The 23,211-nt window shown below is 34.3% G+C and overlaps 1 protein-coding gene across 7 annotated transcripts in view; it reads left to right on the plus strand.

The window, feature by feature from the left end:
- Window positions 1-23,211, plus strand: part of ATF2 (activating transcription factor 2) — an 81,287-nt gene that overhangs the window by 26,952 nt on the left and 31,124 nt on the right. For 5 of the 7 annotated variants that reach the window (XM_019460164.2, XM_019460149.2, XM_019460158.2 and 2 more), the window contains 8 exons: window positions 2,148-2,222; window positions 4,299-4,368; window positions 10,161-10,257; window positions 13,313-13,431; window positions 13,575-13,703; window positions 18,402-18,580; window positions 19,289-19,403; window positions 20,134-20,220. In XM_019460164.2, the coding sequence (XP_019315709.1) occupies window positions 2,191-2,222; window positions 4,299-4,368; window positions 10,161-10,257; window positions 13,313-13,431; window positions 13,575-13,703; window positions 18,402-18,580; window positions 19,289-19,403; window positions 20,134-20,220 (828 nt within the window). In that variant the 5' untranslated portion in view covers window positions 2,148-2,190. Of the gene's footprint in view, window positions 1-2,147; window positions 2,223-4,298; window positions 4,369-10,160; window positions 10,258-13,312; window positions 13,432-13,574; window positions 13,704-18,401; window positions 18,585-19,288; window positions 19,404-20,133; window positions 20,221-23,211 lie in introns of those variants that run through there. The other 2 variants (XM_019460166.2, XM_019460183.2) reach the window with 2 other exon arrangements.

The raw sequence follows: 23,211 nt of genomic DNA on the forward strand, positions 1-23,211 counted from the left end.
ACTCTTGTTCTTATCAAAGGAATTGAAATTATATTTCTGTATTCCTCTTTCTTCTGCTAGACTGAAAGTTTCTCAAGCACAGAGACTTTTTTCATCTTTGTGTCTTGGCATGTATTTGGTGTTTAAATGTTTCTTGAACTTAACTGAATTTAAATATTGCTTTGATTTTTCATGGCAATATAACTGCATTTTCTTACTAGTTTTAGAAGAGTTTGTTAAGGTAGACAAAACTTACTTGTTCACATCATATGACTATTCATTCCTTAATATTTAATGAGTAAATGCTATTGTGAGATAGGCACTGTTTTAGGTAGTTAAGCCAAAGATAAGTTCCTTGCCCTCATTAAGGTCACATTCTACTGGTAGTAAGAGAAGCAGAACTTTTACAGATTTCCTTTAGATTATTCTGGTGTTCTTTTCCCTCTTCTCACAGACAGCATGGTAGAGTTGGATGTGACTAGAGGAATAGAACCCTACCAGATACAAGTTTTGCCTGGAAACCAGGGAAAAAACTGTCTTCCTACCCTCCTATACCAGATCACCCTTGACCCCAAGACTCAGAACGGTGGCTAATTTACACATTTCCCCACAGGAATTATCCAGTTTTTCTGAGCAAGACATTCTTGCTACCACATTTATAAGCAAAATTAGAAAAAAAATTTTTCTCTGTGCATCACTGGCTTATTTGGATAAGTATATAGTCACTTTGGGGGGTGCCTGGATGGCTCAGTCTGTTAAGCTTCCTACTCTTGATCTCAGGTCATGATCTTGTGGTTCTTGAGATCGAGCCCTGCATCAGGCTCTGTGCGGACAGTGCAGAGCCTGCTTGAGATTCCCTCCCTCCCTTCCTCCCTCTCTCTCTGTCTCTGTCTCTCTGCCCCTCTCCCACTCAAGCGTGCGCGCACACACATGCGCGCTCTGTCTCAAAGTAAACTTGAAAAAAAGCATATGCTTTGTTCACCACGGGATGGGGTTTTAGTAATTGTAAGATGAAGTATTAGCAGAGTTTGGGTTTTTGTTTTGTTTTAAGTTTTGTTTTGTTTTGTTTTTTATATTTATTTATTTTTGAGAGAGAGACAGAGAGCGAGCTGGGGAGGGCAGAGAGAGAGGGAGACACAAAATCCAAAGCAGGCTCCAGGCTCTGACCTGTCTGCATAGAGCCCAACTCGGGGTTCAGATTCATGAACCATGAGATAATGACCTGAGCTGAAGTCAGGTGCTTAACCAGCTGAGCCACCCAGGCGTCCCTCTTTATTTTTTTTAAGTAATCTCCACACCGAACGTGGGACTCAGACTCACAACCCCAAATCAAAAGTCTCATGCTCTTCTGACTGAGCCAGCCAGGCTCCCCTAGCAGAGTTTTTAAAATGGGCCACTCAGGGCGCCTGGGTGGCTCCGCTGGTTGAGTATCCAACTTCGGCTCAGGTCATGATCTCACGGTTTGTGAGTTTGAGCCCCACATCGGGCTCTGTGCTGACAGCTCAGAGCCTGGAGCCTGCTTCGCATTCTGTGTCTCCCTCTCTCTCTGCCCCTCCCCCGCTCACACTCTGTTTCTGTTCTCTCAAAAATAAATAAATGTTAAAAAAAATTTTTTTTTAATAAAAGAAAATGGACCACTGACCTGGATAGTTCCAACATGTTGTACTTGTTCTCAAACTGTTATCAAATAAATAAGTTATAAAGTTGTGAAACAGAGAGATGCTTATATAGATCAACGATATTATGGGACAAATAGATTTTGGTGAATTAGGCTGAGAACTTGATCACCTCTGACTATATTTTAAGAAGTTAAAAACTTTCCAAATAGATATTCTGAAATGCTAGATCTCCTCTTTCTCATCAGACTCCCAAAACCAGAATTTTTACTCTTTTAATAGCTTCCTTTCAACTATAGCCCTAAGAGCTGAATTAAATGTTTTTTCTCCTTTTTTATCCTCTGTGGTGGAGTTGGATATATAGATCCTGTGTTTGAGGCATTTATATGGGTATTCATATTGTAGGAGCACTACTCTTACCTATTATAAAGATTCTTAATAGTGACAGGCTTTGGGGGTGACAGTATTACAAAGTAATAATTATTCAAATATTTCAATATTATTCAAATGTTTCAAAACTATTTTTAACAGTGTGAAAACTATTTTTTTCAGTATCCTTGCCATGAAAAAGAGGACGTGATAAGTTGTTCAACTTATGAAATTCAAGTTACATGTGAATTCTGCCAGGTATGTATGCAGTATTTGGGGTTTTTAGCCATTTTCATATTTTAGGTTATAAAAATTTTCATAGTTATTTCTAGATAAATATTTCAATATTTTTTTCTATTAAAAGAAAACACTTATCCGGTATATTAGTTTAGCTGATACTCCTCTTATGTTTTTAAAGTATCAAATGGAGCATTAAAATACATATAACTATGACAAACATAAACATATTTTAGGGTTTGATTTCTACAGTGTCAGATAATACTAGTTCCATGAGATGTTACATAAAAAAGGATTTCAAATAGCAAATGAATGTGGCAAAAATGCCATATTCTAGGTGCTCCTTTAATCATTTCACTTGAACATATTAAAGACTTTAAAAGTCCTAAAGAAAAAAAGTCCTCCAGCATTTCCCAAATTTGTTTGATTACATACCTTGTTTCTATAGTAGCTGCTGTCATCCCTGTTGAATATGCTTTGGGAAACATTGCTCTGAAGGCTTAACAAGCTAATGTTGAAAAAAGAACAATGTTACTGAATTTTTAGCTGAGTCAAATACCGTTATATGTAATTTTTTAAAACAATTTTTAATGTTTATTTATTTTTGAGACAGAAGGAGACAGAGCGTGAGTGGGGGAGGGGCAGAGAGAGAGGGAGACACAGAATGCGAAGCAGGCTCCAGACTCTGAGCTGTCAGCACAGAGCCCGATGTGGGGCTCGAACCCACGAACCATGAGATCATGACCTGAGCTGAAGTCGGACGCTTAACCGACTGAGCCACGCAGGTGCCCCAGTTATATGTAATTTTTAGAAAGAAAACCAAAACAATGAAAGCTTACAAGTTGATAGGAGTGATTGGGAACTTTAAGTCTAAATCAAAAATAGGAAAATAATCTTGACCCAAAAAATTTTTTTAGTTATTTTGTTCAAATCAGGATCCAAAAGAGGATTTACATGTAGTTAGTATTTAGGAGATTTATTAAATCTCCTTTAATTTATAACAGTTCCTGTCTACCTCCTCTCTTCTTGTGTACTCCATGATATTTATTTGTTGAAGTGACTAGGGCTTTGTCCTATAGAATTTGGCTGACTGCTTCCAGATTGTTTTCACAGGTTTTTCTACCTCCTATATTTCCTGTAGCTGGATCTAGAGATGCTCAGTTAGATTCAGGTTTGACCCCGTTCCACCCCCCCACCCCCCCACCACCAACACACACACACCCTGCCTCCCTGGACTACTTTCTTGTGCATAATGTCTGATTGTCCCATTCTTACTGATGTTAAGGTTGACCTGTTTCCCATCACCTTTTTTGCTAATGGTTTCATCAGACATTGGTGACCTGGTCTAGATCCATTATTTCATTGGGGATTAAAGTGATGATTTTCTAATTGTTTCATTCATTCTTCACTTAAACTGTTGAACAGGAAAAATTTAGTCTGACAGACCCAGGTTCCTGACCTTTTCCTTTTGTAGTGTAAAATCTGCATGCTACATGTATTTGTCTACTCATTATAAGAAAATGGAAGGGGGGGCACCTGGGTGGCTTAGTCGGTTAAGTGTCCCTGACCCTTGATTTTGGCTCATGTCATGATGACAGCAGAGAACACTTGGGATTCCCTCTCTCCTCTGCAGCTCCCTTGCTGCTCTTTCTGTCTCTCAAAAATAAAGAAACTTTAAAAAAAAAAATTGAAGATGAAAAGGAAATAGGGCTAAAATATCAGTAAAAATGTTTAGTTCAGGGGCGCCTGGGTGGTTCAGTCGGTTAAACGTCCAACTTCAGCTCAGGTCACGATCTCGCGGTCCGTGAGTTCGAGCCCCGCGTCGGGCTCTGGGCTGATGGCTCAGAGCCTGGAGCCTGCTTCCGATTCTGTGTCTCCCTCTCTCTCTGCCCCTCCCCCGTTCATGATCTGTCTCTCTCTGTCTCAAAAATAAATAAAATGTTAAAAAAAAAAAAAAATTAAAAAAAAAATGTTTAGTTCACATTGAAGTAGAAAAGGTAATAAGCTTAGTGAAAATCATATAATACTACATTTTAAATTATTCTTTAAAAATCTGTACTGTAAAATGTTAAGTCATCTCTTAATGTTTTATTATAGGCAATACAAGGACCTGTGGAATATGAGTGATGACAAACCCTTTCTATGCACTGCCCCTGGATGTGGCCAGGTAATATATAAATTACTTTAAATCATTTTGTATAGTCACATTTATTAAAACACTGATGACAGTTTTTGTTGTCATGAAAAGGATTCTCCTGCAATTTTTTGTAACATTTTGGAGTTCGAATAAAAATAACCTCGAAAATTTTTGAGAAGAAATTCTTCATTTTTCTGAATAGAATATTTGAATTTTAAAATACACAATCTAATATGGGGAAAAAAAGTTAAAATTCCTGTAATGGAAAGGTGGATACCTAGATGAAATCCAGGGCTTAAAAGTATTTTCATTTGACCATTATTGGTTAAAAATCATTGTAATTTGCTTAATTGGAAATGCAATATACATTATCTTGCTTGAAAATTATTTTACTTGCTGAACTCATAAAATTAATACTTACCTCTGACAATATCACTAATGCATTAATGTTCTTAATGTACTTAAGTCTAACATTTTCACTACAGAGCATGTGTGAAGTATTTTCAGAAAATCAGCATTGTTTCAAAAAATAATATTTCAGTGTTTTTAACAGGCTATTACATTATTAATCTATTGCTATTATGATAATTCTAACTTACAGACACCAGTAAAAGGATAAATTTAATGTGTAGTCAAATTACAGAGTACTTAACGATACAAACTGTAGATCATAAATAAGCATTTGTGTTGCATTGGTTGTTATTTGTTTTCTTTAGTTGACATTTTAAATTGCATAATTTGACATACAATAAACTGCACATACTTATAATGTACAATTTCATGTTTTAACATGTATATGCTCATAAGACCATCACCATAATTAAGATAGTGAACATACTCATCACACCAAAAGTTTCTTCATGCCCATTTGTGATCCCTCCGTTTGTTATCCCTCCTACCATTGTAAACCACTATTCTGCCTTATATCCCTATAGATTAGTTTGCATTTTCTAGAATTTTATATAGAGTCATACGGTCTGTACTTTTATCTGGCATCTTTTGTTCCACATAATTAATTTGTGATTTCCCATGTTATGTAATCAATAAATTCTTTTTCATTGATGAGTAATATTTCATTATTAAATGTGGACATTTGGCTTATTTCCAGTTTTCAGTTATTACAAGTAAAACTGGTGTAAATATTTGTGTACAAGTCTTTTGTATAGATGAATGCTTTCTTTTCTCTTGGATAAATGCATAGGAATGTAGTGGTGGGATCATATGATAGATATGTATTTACTTTTTTAAGAAATTGCCAAACTGTCTTCCAAAAATGGATGCACCACTTTACATTCTTACCAAGAGTGTATAAGAGGTCTGGTTGTGCCGTATCTTTGCCAACATTTGGTGGTGTGTTGGTCTTCTCATTTTAGCCATTTTTATTGTATATCCTGTAGTTTTAATTTGCATTTCTTTGATGAAAAGATGAGCACTTATTCATGTGCTTGTTGGACGGTTGCCATCCTGGATACCAGTCCATTGTCAAATAGTTTCTCTACTAAGTCTGGTTGGCATCTTAATTTTCATGATAAAAGCTTTTGAACAAGTCTTTCTAATTTTAGTGAAGTCTAATGTGTTAACTTTTTCTCTTCTATGGTTGTTGCTTTCTAAGAAATCCTGTCTAAGAAATCTTTGCCTACCTTTAGGTCACAAAGGTATTCTCCTTTATTTTTCTGAAAGCTTGTTTTTTCATTCAGGTCTCTGTTTCATCTTGAACTCGTTTTTGTATATGTATATACTGGTGTGAGGTAGGAATTCAAGCTCACTTTTTTTCCATGTGATTTTTCAGCATCATTTGTTGAAAAGATTTTTCTTTCTCTATTAATTTGCTTCAACTCCTTCGTTGAAAATCAAATCACTGTGTAACTGTAGGTCTGTTTCTGAGCAGTCTACTCTGTTCCTTTCATCAGTTTGTCAGCTTTTATGCTAGTACCACAATATCTTAATTACTCTAGCTTTATAATAATGCTTCCAGTCAGGAAAGGGAAGTTCACCAATTTAGTTCTTTCTCCTTTTGAAGATTGTTTTGGATAGTCTTTTAATTTTAGTCACTCTGGTGAGGATGTAGTTGTATCTGATTATGATCTTAATTTACCTGATATCTGATGATGCTGAGCCAGGGTAAAGATAGGAATTACCAGGGTTGGTGCTATTTAGACAGGTTGTGCCTCCCTGATAAGGTGACATTTTAATTAAAACGTGAAAATGTGGGAGCAGACCCTGGGGGAAGAGTTTTTAAACTGAAGGAACAGCAAATATAAAGGTCCTAAGGAGAGAATGGGTTTGGGTGTGTTTAAAAACAGAAAGACGACTGTTGTGGCTGGAACATGTAGTGACCAACAAGGATAAATAAGGGTAAGAGATGCTGTCAAGTAGAAAAAAAGAGTCCTACTCTCTAGGACTCTGTCGACTGTGATCAGGTATTTGGGCTTTATTCACAGAGCGATGAAAAGCCATTACTGAGCTAAGAGTGCAAACGGGGAGTAGACTGACAGCTGTTAGGTGAGAGATAATGGTGTCTTTGTCTACCTGCTAATAGTGGAAATATAGAGAAGTAGACTGATTTGACATATATTTTGGACATATATTTGATATTCATTTTTCTATAAATTCAAGAAAGCTATAAAAATTACACTTCCCAGAATTTTTTATGACTAGTATTTCCTAGGAAATTGAAAATTCATATAAAAATTGATTTTAGAAGTACCAATTTGGTGGTGGTAATGTAGTACAAGTTCTTTTTTGTCATAAGTATTGATACTATTCCAAATTTGAAATTTAGCTTTAGTGCACTTAAATTTAAATTTTCAAATAGATTTTAAATTTCTTAAAACATACTTTGTTGATATTATTTTGGAGAGAGACCAGTAGAAATCAGTGCAGAGAATACTAACTGTTGACTGTTGCTATTAAAAATGTTTTTAGGGGTGCCTGGGTGGCTCAGTCAGTTAAGCGTCCGACTTTGGCTCAGGTCATGATCTTGCAGTTTGTGAGTTCAAGCCCCACGTCAGGCTCTGTGCTGAGCTCAGAGCCTGGAGCTTGCTGCAGATTCTCTGTCTCCTCTCTCTGCCTCTTCCCCACTTGTGCTCTGTCTCGCTCTTGTCTCTCAAAAACAAATTTTAAAAAATGTAAAAAAAAAAAAAATTAAAAAATGTTTTTATATGCCACTATTATGTATTTCACAGAAAGAGTTGCATTCATTGCATTTGTTTTAAAGTGATGTTCCACTGAATTTGGTGAAAGAGACAAAGTGAGATAATTTAGTGAAAGATTCATTTAACATGGGAACTCTTCTATTTTATTGGTAATAGCTTTGCTTTTGGTGATGCTTTCATTGAAAATTATCTCTTTGGTAGAATGTTTATACGTTATAAGCTGTTTTGCAAAGGAAATTAAGATTGATTTTATTCAGTCTAAAGTGTCACTGGAGGTATGTTAATGTGAGTATGTGTGTATAACTTTCTGATGTTGAGTAGATTTCTTCAACTACTAAAAAGGTAAGACGAGCTAGTGGTCTGATGGTTTTATAACTTAGTTGTACCTATTTAATCTGTTAGTAATCTATATCGTGGATGTGAATGCATGTATTAAATGCAGAATGACTGACGTCTTAGGAAGTTAGTTCTGGTAAGTGTTCAAGCCTTAGAAACACAGATTTCTCAGATATCAGAGCTTAAATTCCTTATAGAAGCAACTGGTTTACCTCCCTTCCATCTGTCAGGTTACCCTTTTTAACTTTTTAAGAAAGATGGTTATCTTATCCTACTTTTCTTGACTGCCTTTCCATTTTATTCAGCTGTATGCTCAAAGCCTTGTTGTTTAGCAAAATACTGTGTACATGTATAACAGTTTGCATTGGGGTTGTACTCTGAATTGCCTGGGAGAAAGAAATTATGAATTCAGTATGTTGTTATTACTAGTAGTATCATAATTTTTCTATAAAACTTACTTTCAAAATAAACTTTTTAATTTGGCTCAGAAAACGGTTCAAATAGATTTTGCAAAAATTTTAACTTAGCATGTAGTAGCTATTTTATAAGCATTTGTTGAAAAAATAATTTATTTCATTCATATACATAGATATATATTCATCTATCTATAGATATATCTGTCCTTTCCTGGTGACTGCCTTTTGACAAGATGACTGTTGGCATTTTTTTTAAGTTTCTAGTTAAAGGTAAATAAATTAGCTCAGGTGATAGCTAAGGTTCAACTCCCCTATATCAGGTACCAGTTTCAATGTATTTTATCCATGTACATCAATAATATCATCTGATCAAAAATCTCTTAATAGCATTTTGGTAAATTTGATCTGTAGATCATATGTGAGACTTCATAAATTCATATTTCTTGTTCTCCCCCTTTTAATATTCACATGATCCTAAATGGTTTTTAGGGTTCTTTTAACTGTTCTTTTTTACTTAGGATTAAATTTGGTGCCATTTTCACATGTTTTGTACAATTTGTGCAATTCTGTATGTAGTTGCTCTTTGATTTGGATATTTGTGGTCGAACCAATCCAGGCAGGGGATAGTGGTAGAATAAGTTCCTAGGAGATAACTGTCCATGTTCTTATCTGTTAATTATGACCTCTACCAAAATGCATTTATTCACAAATGTTTAATTATTGCCTCCATGGGAGAAATTACATTGTTAGGTTCTTTGGACATAAAGTGAATCTTGCTTTAAGGTACTTTTAGTGTGGAATGTAATACATGTATATTTAAAATTCTAATGTAAGGTAATTAAATATGCTAGTAAATTCTACACATATGTTCATTCTCTAAGAGCAGTTATTCAGCGGTCTATGAAAAGACAGCTACTTCTTCCTCCAAATTTGGGAGTAATTCTTATAATGATAAAGCAATAGTAAGATAGCACTTGAGTGGGAAAGAGCTGGATTATAAAATGAACTGCTTTGTTATATTGATTGCTATTTCTTCACTGAATTACAAGAAGCATTTTTGTTTAATATGGTAACATAAAGAACCTGATTTACTTCTTAATTTATTCAGGAGTAATATTTCTACAAGAGAAGGAATCCATTTTGATGGTTTAGGGGAACTGAGTTCAAATATGTATAATTTTAACATTCCCGTTTATAAGGATGTAGAACAGAGAGTTTATATCTCTTAATGTGGCATTTTATAATTATTGCTCTGAAATAAAATATAAGTGCTCCCTATTTTCAGTTATAATTGTTGCTCGATAAGGAGCATCTTCATAAAGGTTGATGTCCAGACATAATTTTATTTTAAAATGAACTAGCTTATTATATTGGTTGCTATTTCTTTGTTGGATTATAACAAAAGCATTCTTTTTTAACGTGGTAACATAAAGAACCTGATTTACTTCTTAATTTGTCTGGGAATAATATTTTTATAAGAGAATTCTCATTTTAAAAGTGGTAAGTAACCTGAAGTCTGGGTCAATACAGTGCTTTCCTCAGAAGTCATTGTACCATGGAATATATATTTCTACTATGATAAAGCAAAAAAAAAGAAAAAATCAGTAGTGGTCTGTTTTTAGTATCCAAATGAAATTTATATGAAGTTTCTTTGCCTCAGGTTTTATGAGTTTGCCTCAGTCAGATGAGTTTTGTGACTTAGTAATACATCAGTATTGCTTATTCTTGGGTAATGGGTTTCTCTATGATTATATGAAGTCTTCTGTGTTTATACTAACAATAGATTCTTTTATAGTTAACAAACTATTTCATTGTTAATGGTGGTTTTACATGTTGTGGAAATGAATTTCCTTATCATTTTACTTATTTGATCAAATTGAAAATCTTAACTATATTTTAAAACTTTTTGCCACAGCGTTTTACCAACGAGGATCATTTGGCTGTCCATAAACATAAACATGAGATGACACTGAAATTTGGTCCAGCACGTAATGACAGTGTCATTGTGGCTGGTTAGTATATGCTTTTATTAATAGCTTATATACATATTTCACCTGGAATGTGCACAATTTTTGTGTATTCTCTGTAAATAATATAGTCTGGTGATATTCCAATTCATTTACAGTAAATGTTGGCAACATGTATTTTACCCATTACATTTTCATGTTTCCTTCTGACCATTCATTTCACTTTTTTTGTGTGTGGTTTTTCAAATGTAGATTTCAATGTCAGTTTTGGGGAAGTTAATTTAGAACCCCAGGAGCATTTTTATAGCATCTCCAGAATTTACATTTAGTTGATAATTGAACTAATGTGATGTTTAGTCAGTGTTTCTTTTAGCTTTTTACACCTGGTTTACAATGCTGTGGGAAGATAGGAAATGATCAAGCTTCTCCTGTTGGAGAGAGATCAATTAGCTGACTTGCTCACTAGAATTTGTTTATATTTCTTTTGGGACTAAAACATCTGTGTTAGTAAAATACTCTCAATAAAGGGGCCTAAATTCAGTATTTGCTTTTCTTGTGTTTTGAGCCTATGAACATACAGTATTACATAAGCAGATGAATATCTTTCACAATATGTGAAAAGAGAAAATTCATGCATTGTTTTATTGTCCTTTCATGCTGTATTAGCTGCCCCTTTTTTGGTATTTAAATATATATACACACACGTCTATGTGTATGGACACACACATAATACGCATAGTTTTACTGCACTTTCTATATTTTATAAGTATCATGATAAGAAAACAAAGTTTCATATAAAACTTAATATATTTATATAAATTTCAGACCCTTTAGTGTCATAACCACAAAGTCGTAAGTATTCAGAATCACCCCTAAATTATTCTTTTCTCAAGTTTGGGTTATACTGCTTGTAAGTCTGGAATTAACCCTGATATCTGAATATTATGAATATTTTGAAATTAATACCCAGCATAGAAATTGTCATATGCAGTGCTCTGGAGAGATAATGAGGCAGATGGTTTTTCCTGTACTTTCAGTATCATAATTTTTGTACCGAAAAAATTTGAGGTAACAAAAAGTTGGTAATTTGTCAAAAACTAGGAAAAATGAAAGAGAATGCTCAGTGTATCTTTAGTTCCATAAAAGGAAGCAGAGAAGAATGAGCTATACATTTCTTTAAAATGGTATACATCAGATCTAAAGAGCTAGAACCAAAAAAAAGCAGTCAAACAAAGTAACAACAACCTGGACAGTTCACTCTCCTAGGCATGAAGGTCTTTGCTTGTCTGAAACTTCTTGCCCTAGAGCAATGTCTGGAAATTTTCAACTTAAAAATGTTTCGGGATTGGTTTCTAGAAATCTCCTGTTGCTTTACCTTTATTACAGTAGAAAAATAGAACATGTTCAAACACAGCACTTGACCATTTTTTTACTAACATATGTTGAAATAAGTAGTTTAGCATTACTGTATAATGCATGATGTGTGTGGTATATATTTGATGGTCAGTAGCCATAAGCCACTGCATATCATATTTAAACCGTTGATGTTTAAACCATGCCTGTGTTGATGTTTCTTTTCTCAGGCTTCATCATTCCAGTAATCACTAATAATGCATACGCATAAAACATGGTTATTTTTAAGCTCTTTCTCTCCCTTTAACACAAATTAGGAGCCTTCTGTTGAGGTGAGATAGACCTTTTGCATGTGAATAGAAGAGTCAGATTTATATTCAGTTTACTAATTCAGCTATGATGGACTTAAACTGATATGAGTATTCTGAGCCATTACTGTGATAGAGTTATAGAAGTCTTTTGAGGGTTAGTGGGTACGTATGTTGTAGACTAACAGGTAAAATGATGGCAAGAGAGAGTCTCTTCAGTAATTTAGATAATACTAGTAGTGTTTGAAATAGGCTTACATTATACATAATATGTGTGAAATGTAGGTCATTTTAGTGTTAAATATATTTATATGTAGTAAGCATATCGTTACTCTAGATATATGTGGGGCAGAGATGAAACAATAAGTAATGCCCATTCTGGGGGCACAGTATTTAACAAATATATGAATTTTAATTTTACAAAATCTTAAACCAGGATTCATCCTTATACATGTATTTAATTTAGGCTAGATTCCTAATACAACCTGTAAGTTAAAATGCATAGAATGTGAATAGAATTTCAGTGTGCCAGCAACTCTGGTCAGTATGAATAAATAGCCTGGAAAATTATGAGACCAAATAGGCAGAGTCCATAAAAATACTATTTTTTATTCAACATGGACCTTAACTGGCATTTATTCTATAACCAGTATATGTGTTAATGTACATAGCATAAGCACATATTCAAGGATAGTTAAAATATTCCAAGTTGTGAGAAAATAGAGTTGACTATTCCTCTACTGCCTAGAAATTAAGGTAGAACTTTACATAAATATGTAACTCTTAAATAGCCCCTTGTTCCAAACTTGAAAAATGCATTAAAATAGAAAATTGGCTTTAGCCGATAGTAATAAGGAAGGAGGGTTGGTTATTTTTGTTGTTGTTGTTGTTGTTTTGGTTTGTTTTTGTTTCAGGGCTCTTGTTTTAACCTTCTTTTTCTTCCTTGTAGTATTTTGATCTACCTCCTAAAAATTCTGTTTTATCTTAAGCTTGCTTTCGTAATAGATTATGAACACTAGTGGAAGGGCCAGGCTAGAGTGAAGATACATGCTCTAGTCCTAGTTTTCCCCAAACTGCATGTATTTTAAACAATCATAATTTTTTAATAATGTAAAATTTTTAAAATTCTTACTGCCTTAAATAATGATAATAGTTGATCTCTGAGTAGAAGATGCTTGTCACTCTACTCAGAGAGAAGGTCTGGACTAAGGAAGAAGAAGGACTTTTTTCATACTTTTATGGTTCATAAAGTTGGAGGAAATATCTTGAACTGCAACAAAAACTTAACCAAATTTTGTTTGCTTTAAAGGAAGAGGTCTTTCCAAAGAGAATTAACAGCTGATTGAACCAGTCCTGCTAATTTGTTAATTTACTAGCTATATTTTAGGGTCCTGCATGATATTTAAATCTATGTGATTGCTTCTTGACGTTTATTTCAGATCAGACCCCAACACCAACAAGATTCTTGAAAAACTGTGAAGAAGTGGGTTTGTTTAATGAATTGGCAAGTCCATTTGAGAATGAATTCAAGAAAGCCTCAGAAGACGACATTAAAAAAGTATGTTGTTAACCATGAAATTAAAAAAAAGAGTACTTCTAACAGAACGATAATCATAGCTAACACTTCCTGCTTTCTTATTTTAGAAATGCTGATTGGCATTTTGGAATTCCTAACATTTTCTTTTAACGTTTGTATTTTAGATGCCTCTAGATTTATCCCCTCTTGCAACACCCATTATAAGAAGCAAAATTGAGGAGCCCTCTGTTGTAGAAACAACTCACCAAGATAGTCCTTTACCTCACCCAGAATCTACTACCAGTGATGAAAAGGTTAGAAATTTGCATTTTTGGTAGAAAATCACCCCAAGTAAAGTTTAGTATTTGATTTACATAAAATGTTAATGTAACAAGTTGTACATAATTGAGTGTCAGGTTGTAATAGTCTTATATGTAAAAGCCTGTGAATACTCATGGAAATTTCAGGGCAAGAAGACGTCACCTTTGTAAAAAAAATGGCTTTTTATTACACAGAAAAATTACAGGGGAGGACAGCAGTCATTTTAAATAAAACTTATTTTTTAAAGGCTACACAAATTTATAAAAACTTAATTTTTCTGGGTTTTGTTATTTTATTCTTTGCTACTTTTTTTTTTTTTTAATGTTTATTTTTGAGAGAAAGAGAGTGCAAGCGGGGGAGTTGGGGACATAGGGGGTTGGGACATAGAATCTGGAGCTGCGAGATCATGACCTGAGGTGAAGTAGGACACTTGACCGACCGAGCCACCCAGGCGCCCCTATTCTTCACTGCTCTTATATAGTGACAGCTTTTTCTTTACTACTAAAAATTGCTCGAACCAAGGTTATTTAGGCTTTTTAAGGGCTAAAGCAATACTCATTCTCAGCAATGGGTCTTTGGTACTGCCAACTGAGGTGATGGTGATACTGTCTTAGTACAGGCCTTTTGTAGGCAATTTAGGGCTTATTCCTGGATCTTGAATACCTTGGTAATTTGGGACCCTTTGGGCTATAGTATGGGTTGAGTAACCATTATTGTGAGTATTTCTTGATTGCTTTTTTTCATAAGCACATCTAATGAACACATGGGGTGCTATGTGTGGCACAATGAAGAGGCATTGACAATGTTTCTGTGTAGATTATTTTATTCTAAAACCATAAATGGATTAATGGATTTCTGTCATGGCAGAGGATGACATGGCTTTGACCTTAGATGTTTTGTGGGGTGTTTTCCTCAGTTCCTAATTATAAAAGCGAGTCTCTTTATAAAAACTTTAAGAATATAGAAAAATATAAGGAAGAAAACCAAAATCTCCTCTTAGCCCATAATTGAGTGATAAGAAATACTAATATTTTGAAACATTTTTTCCTAGATATATGCATGCATTTATACAAATATACTGTGTAAGTGAATAGCTCATTAGAAGGATAAATAGATACCAAGAAAAATTCGAAGAAAGATCCTAGTTTACTTTTTAATTTAAAAAATTTATTTTTAATTTTTTTTTAAGTAAGCTGTACACCCATCATGGGGCTTGAACTCATGACCCCAAGATCAAGAGTCACATGCTCTACCAATTGAGCCAGCCAGGCATCCTGATCCGAGTTTACTTTTATATCATGCATTCGACATTCAGCATTAATGAACATTTTCCCACATCGTTAGAAAATTTCCAAAATCATAATTTTCTTCATTTTTTGAGAATGTTATTTAAATCCAAGTTAGTTAACATGTAGTGTAATAATGGTTTCAAGAGTAGAATCTGATTGATTCATCACTTACATATAACATGCAGTGTTCATCCCAACAAGTGCCCTCCTTAATGCCCATCACCCATGACCCATCCCCCTACCCAGCCACCCCTTCAGCAGCCCTCAGTTTGTTCTCTGTATTTAAGTCTCTTATGGTTTGTCTCCCTCTCTGTTTTTATCTTATTTTTGCTTCCCTGTATTCATCTGTTTTGTTTCTTAAATTCCACATATGAGTAAAATCGTATGATATTTATCTTTTTCTGACTTATTTTGCTTAGCATAATACATTCTGGTCCCATCCACATTGTTGCAAATAGCAAGATCTCATTCTTTTTGATTGCCGAGTTATATTCTATTGTATAGATATACCACATCTTCTTTATCCATTCATCAGTCAGTGGACATTTGGGCTCTTTCCATAATTTGCCTATTGTTGATAGTGCTGCTATAAACATTGGGGTGCATATGCCCCTTCAGTCAGCATTTTTGTATCCTTTGGATAAATACCTAGTAGTACAATTGCTGGGCCATAGGGTAGCTCAATTTTTAATTTTTTGAGGAACCTCCATACTGTTTTCCAGAGTGGCTATACCAGTTTACATTCGCACAAAATCATAATTTTTAATGGTTGTACTTTATCATTATCTTAATGTATTTAATTATCTTGTTCTTTTTTGGACATAAAGGTTTCCACATTATCACAGTTACAGGAAATATTGTTAACTCTTTGATATGAATATCTTTTTTCCTAAAGATCGTGCCAGTCCCTTCACACTCAACAGTTTTTCGCTGTTCATTGCTGCTTCAGCTTCTTTCAGGAGTAATCCTTGCTACATTCCAGCCTCCTCCTGGGCAGGGCATAGCCATGCCAATTTGTTAAAGTCCATTCTGGGCCCTCTTCACTTTTCTTTCTCACTTTTCTTCCTAGGTGAGATCACCTAGACCATAACTTTAAAAACCATCTACATGCTGATGACTCTCCAACTTCTATCAACCAAGATATCTCCTGGATTTCCATATTCATCTCTCACTCCCGTCTTGACATTTCCTTTTCTATGACTGAAAGACATCTTAAACTTAATACATCTAAATCAGAACTCTTGATTTTTTTTCCATAATTCTCCCTATCTCAGTAAATTTTCTCTCCATCCCATTGAGTTGCTCAAGTCAAGAATCCTTAGTTTCTTCTTTTTCTTCACACCAACACCAATAGCAAATCTTATCAGACTTACTTTCTGAAATATTAATTTATCCTCTTTGATCTTCAGTGTCATCACTTTAGTCCCAAGCCATCATCTTTTACTTGGATTATTAATAATTACTTCTAACTGGACTTTCTACTTCCATCTCCAATATTCTATAGGTAGCTTTATTATTAATACATTATATAGTTACTTTCCTGCTTAAAATCCTTCAGTGGTTAGCCATGGCATTTAAGATAACTAATAGTCCTTTCATAAGGCCTCATTGATCTAAGCTTGTCTGCCCATTCGACCTTCACTTCATGCCACTCTGGTGTATTCCCCAAATATTCTAAGTTTTTTCCTACCTTAAAGACATTACTCTTGGTATTGCTTCCCTCTCCCTAGATAGAATTTTCCCCGGCTGTCCTTTCAGTATCTGTTCATCCAGCACCATTTTTTTGCAGAAAAGCTCACCTCACCTCACTATGTATGCTATCTAAAGTAAGCCAACCCCAACCTTCCCTCAGTTAATCTTTCATGATTTATTATGTTGTACTGTTATTTTATAACATACTACTATTTGGGATTTTCTTGTTCTACTTGTTAATTGTCTCTTTCTTCCCAGTAGCCCTTGAGGGCATGCTATAAATTCTCAAACTTGTGGAATAAATGAAGTTCCAATAGTACTAGTTGATCTTTTCTTCCTATGTAGCTAAATAAGATTTTGATAATAAGAGGCAGCATAAAGACTAATTCTAAGAACACAGTAGACCCAATTTTTACCCTAACTAGTAAAAGGAGTTCTAGGTAAAGCTCTTAATCTCTTCCTAATCTGTAAAACTGGGGAAAAGACCATCTTTAAGGTCCTGGCTAACTCAACAAATTCTGTGTTTTTCTTTAATTTGCAAAGATTTCACTCCAGTAATTATTTTACATTCAGGATATCAACATTACTTGACCTTTTGACATTAATAAATTGTTGTAGCAAACAATTGTATTAAAATTTTTTAATCATTTCTATTACTAATTTGTATCAGTCTCTCTGGATCTGTTTCCCCTTTTTACAGTATAATGATGGAGTAGGACTAGGCGGTCTCATGGATTTTCAGAAATGTTCATGGAATCATAGCCAAGTTACTTAGCCTGTTTCTGGATTGATAGGAAAACAAGTAGTATGGAAAAAAAAAAACACCACTCAGATGTTTTTATTTTTATTATTTTTTTAGGTGTTTTTAAATTCAAATATGAACGTTATATTTGACGCTTTTTAGCTACTTCTAAAATTTTCTTTTTAATAACTTTAGCTTGTAAAATTTTAAATAACTTTGGACATTACTTTGGGGGAGGGTATTATTCTGTAGATGCTTTTAATTTTTTTTTTTTTAACGTTTATTTTTTTTGAGACAGAGAGAGACAGAGCATGAACGGGGGAGGGTCAGAGAGAGGGAGACACAGAATCTGAAACAGGCTCCGAGCTGTCAACACAAAGCCCGACGCATGTAGATGCTTTTAGAAGTGTGTTATATTCTGTTCACTTTTAAGTTTCATGGATTGACTTATAATTAAAAAAAATGTTTTGTTGGGGCGCCTGGGTGGCGCAGTCGGTTGAGCGTCCGACTTCGGCCAGGTCACGATCTCGCGGTCCGTGAGTTCGAGCCCCGCGTCAGACTCTGGGCTGATGGCTCGGAGCCTGGAGCCTGTTTCCGATTCTGTGTCTCCCTCTCTCTCTGCCCCTCCCCCGCTCATGCTCTGTCTCTCTCTGTCCCAAAAATAAATAAAAAACGTTGAAAAGAAAAATTAAAAAAAAAATGTTTTGTTAATGTTTATTTATTATTTGAGAGAGAAAGACAGACAGAGCTTGAGAGGGGAAGGGCCAGAGAGAGAGGGAGACACAGAATCTGAAAGCACACTCCAGGCTCCGAGCTGTCAGCACAGAGCCTGCTGCAGGACTCGAACTCCCGAACCGCGAGATCATGACCTGAGCCAAAGTCAGACGCTTAACCAAGTGAGCCACGCAGGCACCCCGGATTGACTTATAATTTTAAATCCCACCCTTTTTTATTTCATCACTAAATAGGAGGTACCATTGGCACAAACTGCACAGCCCACATCAGCTATCGTTCGTCCAGCATCATTACAGGTTCCCAATGTGCTGCTTACAAGTTCTGACTCCAGTGTAATTATTCAGCAAGCAGTACCTTCACCAACCTCAAGTACTGTGATCACCCAGGCACCATCCTCCAACAGGCCAATCGTGTAAGTGATGATTTGGGCCAGTCATTGAACTGTTTATTAATCAAGTTTTTCTTGTCACAATTTTTCCCACGACATGTAATTCAAATTGTGGCCTTAGTTTTGTGTGTGTATGTTAATCATGTTCTGCATGCTTTGATTTTTGGAAAAAGTACTTGGGTTGTCTTTTTCTCTTAGTGTTATCTAATAGATTAGAAAATAAATATCTAAAACTTAATTTAAAAAAAAATCGCATTGAATGTGAATTTAAGGTGGTCTCTAATTTTCATGCTATTTCACACAGAATACATAAAATTACTCCAGCAGATGACATTTTTTTCAGTTCTTAAACATATGTCAAGACATTGGTTTTTTCCCAAACATTTTAAGTAATCTCTACACTCAACACGGGGCTCAACTTACCTGATCAGAAGTTAAATGCTGTACCAACTGAGCCAGCCAGGTGACCCTCAAGACCTTCTGATAAGAATTTTTCTCATTCAGCATATTGGAGATTGTCCTGTTTTTTGGACCTGTTGTTTCTCCACACTGCTATATACATTATGTATTTAGAATACAATTAAAAATAATAAAATTTTGTAATTTGCTTTGCAGTGGTTAGAAAATTTATTTTTAAATAATATGATAATAGGAGTAAAAATACTCTCATATTGTTAGAAGTGGCTGATAAGGATTTCTTACCTTTAATTATTCTTCTTTTATTTTTCTTAGTCCTGTACCGGGCCCATTTCCTCTTCTGTTGCATCTTCCTAATGGACAGACCATGCCTGTTGCTATTCCCGCATCAATTACAAGTTCTAATGTGCATGTTCCAGCTGCAGTCCCGGTAAGTTTGAGGTTTAGACTCTGTAAACTGATCTAGGGCTGCTTGATTCGTTTATGAAACTGAATCCAAAAAAATACTTACTAGGGGTTAGTGGTGTGTATTTATTCATATTTATAATGACAGCATATACCATTCAAAACAAACATAATTAATTGGTTAGAAAATGTTTTTCCATCCTCTCAAAATTTTCTTTTCCTTGTTTCCATACAACACCCAGTGCTCATCCCAACAAGTGCCCTCCTCAATGCCCATCAACCCTTAGTCTGTTCTCAGTATCCAGGAGTCTCTTATGGTTTGCCTCCCTCTCTCTAACTTTTTTCTTTTTCCCCTTCCCCTCCCCCATGGTCTTCTGTTAAGTTTCTCAAATTCTTCCTTGTATTTTTAATTTTAAGAAATTTATTCCTTATTCAGCCCATTTCACTTTGACTAGATTTGTAGAATTCAATTATTAACACAGATTTCTGTTCTTTAGGAATATATGTGTACGAAAACACATGTCCAGTAATTCCATGGTACTTTGACTATTGCAGGAATTGTTTATAAGGACACTCTCTGTGAACTTTTATGGAAATTGACAAATTTTAAAAGATAAATCAGGACAGTAGATCAATAAGGGTTTATAGTTTTCTGATTCTGAACTCTCAAATTTGTATAACCGTTGCGCAGATATAGCACAAATCTCATATTGAATATATTCTCTAGCAATTATTTGTTAATATATTTTGCATAGCTTGTTCGGCCAGTCACCATGGTGCCTAGTGTTCCAGGAATTCCAGGTCCTTCCTCCCCTCAGCCAGTACAGTCAGAAGCAAAAATGGTAAGCAAGATTGTACTTGTTCTGTACATTTCTTGAGCCTGTTTTGAATTAGTTTTTCCATTAAAGCCTGCTTCAAATGTACAGTTTAGATCACATTTTATAAAGCTTTGGAATGTATTACACTATGCAAGAACCAGATAATATGGAAGAGTTTCCATTAGCATAGTGACTAATTAGTGGTACTTTACAATAAATGGATGAATTTGAGAGTAAAGTCCTAGTTCTTGTCATCGGTTTGTCTGCTTTTGAGCTGTGGCGTTTTGAACAAAATCTCCTCCTTGTGGTAGCTAGGAATATTACAGCTGAAACTAGGTGCAGACATTGGAAGGCCATACAGATGGTTTTAAACAGTGATAGGAATTAGTAGAACAGTTTTGACAAGAATTCTGAAATTGTATACAAGTTAGTAAATGTAGCACATAATACATAAAGAAAATCCATATTTTTGAGTTGCGTTTTGACACCAAGAAACTGGTGGTGTTTAAGGGATAAGCTATAGATTGGGAGTCCAAAGACATGGGTTTTAATTTTAATTCTGACTCTGCTGTTCATTACCCTTAATCAAGCCATTTTAATTTTGAGGAGACTCAGTATTCTTAGGTGTAAAGAGATTAAACGTTGATTTTTAGAGTTTCTCTTAGCCCCAAATTCCATAAATGTGCTAAATTCCTTGGCAAAAAACTAAAGCTGCTTTTTGTTTTTTTAATCCATGTAATTCTCCCTTCTATAGTCTTAACACATTTTCAGGACTAATTCTGAACATCAGTTAATGTATCCTTAGAAAAATTAATAGATAATTTTGCATCAGTTCTGTGCTAGGCAGTATACTAACAGTATAAATGTGTACATATAAAAACCATTATATATTGTAAAATTTCAAGTTTTTTACCTCTATTCTCCATTGCTAATAATCTCAAAATGGCATGTGATAACTAACAGTAAAACTTAACACACCATCTGAATGAACAATGTTTGAAGAGTGTAAAAATTAGCTAGTTATTGATTGTGGTGAGAGAACTTATGAAAACCCAAGAGGGCAATTTTTTGTATTAACAGTATGTTTAACTCAAAGCTTTGGAAATACTAAGATGCATCTTCACTTGATAGCAAAAAAGCTTCATTGGGAATGTTTTTTATACTTCTAAACATACCGTACTAGTGAAAAATTCAATTTAGTGAGAACTGAATAGAGTAGAAATAGGAGTTAACGAGATCTGTTGTTCTATCCTACATCTAAAAATACTTTTACATATTCAGTGGACTTTTTTTCCTAGCAAATTAATTCAAAAGGAACAAGTCAGATTTAAAGAAATACTTTTGGCTATAAGAGTAGGCCATACTTGTAGAAACTATTAAATTTAATACTTCCTTGAATAACTTTTTCTTTTAGGTCATCAGGAAATTAACAAGAATAAAAGTGTTTTGTGTGCTTGTATATTAAAAAAATCAAAGCTATAACTTTATATATGGAAAATAATCATTGGTTGAAGGCCCAAAAAATAGCATGGGGAGTCATAGATTGCCCTACTTAAATTTAACAATCCAGTTAAATTTATTATTAGGATTTTGCTAATGTAAAATAACCATATTTAGGTGATTGCCTATTTTAATTCGAGTAGTAAATAAGATTGTCCTGTTTTAATTAAATAAAAAGACTCAGAAATTAGTCCGTTTCCTTTTTTTTTTTTTCTAACTTTTCATTATGGAAAATTTCAAACATATACAAAGTAACCAGTATAGAATAATGAACCCCCATGTATCCATCACCAGCTTCAATTATTAGCACTGTAACTGCCATTCGTGTTTTATCTATGCCTCAGACCATTCCCTACCCAACTCAATTATTTTTTAATAGGCCTTTCTCAGTGTAAAATTTATATACATTGAAATGAACCAATTTTAATTTTGATGTATAAGTGTATTAATGTAACTCACACTGCTATCATGATATAGAACATTAACATCTACCCAGAAAGTTTATTTCCCTTTGCAATCAGTATACCCAACTGTTGTCACCAGCAATTAGTTCTAGAATTTAATATAAATGAATTCAAATATATTCTTGTGTCCAGCCACAAGATTTATCAATGTTGTTGAATGTATTGGTTTGCTGCTTTTTATTGCTGAGTAGTATTCCATTGTGTGAATATAACACAGGTTCTTTATCCATTCTCTTGTTGGTGGACACTTGAATGGTTTTCAGTGTTTAGCATTGTGAACAGAGATGCTGTGCACGTTCTTGTGTAACTCTTCTTGCGGATGTTTATTTTCATTTGGCCTATCTACTGAAGGGTAGAATTTGCTGAGTAAGGGGTAGGTATACATCTAACTTTGTAAGAAACTGCCAGACCATTTGCCAAAGTTCTGAATTCTCACAGAGTATGGGAATTCCAGTTCCACATTTTTGCCAGCATTTGGCTTTGTCTCATTTTCATTGTAGACATTTCTAGCAGTTTGTAGCAGTATCTTATGGTTTTATTTAATTTCTGATTTTGCCAGATGCTTTTGTGATATCTTCTGCTGATTTCTTAAAATGGGTTGTCTCTTATTTTTATGTTATAGGAACTATTTAGATATACTAAATACGAAATTTTTGTTACATATGTCTTACAAATATTTTCTCTTAGTGGGTAGCTTGGCTTTATTCTTCTTAATGATAGTACAAACATATCATTCATTGCTACTTTTATCTCTAATGCTTTCTCCTAGTTAATTGGGTTTAATGTGCCTATGTTGTTTTGGCTTAAAGTGGAAGCTTGGATTATTGATTAAACCTTTTTTACCTTTCCAGTATAGGCATTTAAAGCTATAAATTTCTTTCCACAAATTTGATCTGCTATATTTTCATTATCATATATCTTTTAATTTCCTTTGTGATTTCTTTGAACTACTGGCACTTATATAAAAGTATATTGTATAATTTCCAAATATCTGGGGGCTTTCCTTTTTATCTTGATTTCTATTTTAATTACGTTGTGGTTTGAGAACATA

This window comes from Panthera pardus, unplaced genomic scaffold, assembly GCF_024362965.1.
Source record: "Panthera pardus isolate Hobbes unplaced genomic scaffold, ASM2436296v1 HiC_scaffold_10, whole genome shotgun sequence".
In the NCBI taxonomy this organism is placed as follows: Eukaryota; Metazoa; Chordata; class Mammalia; order Carnivora; family Felidae; genus Panthera; species Panthera pardus.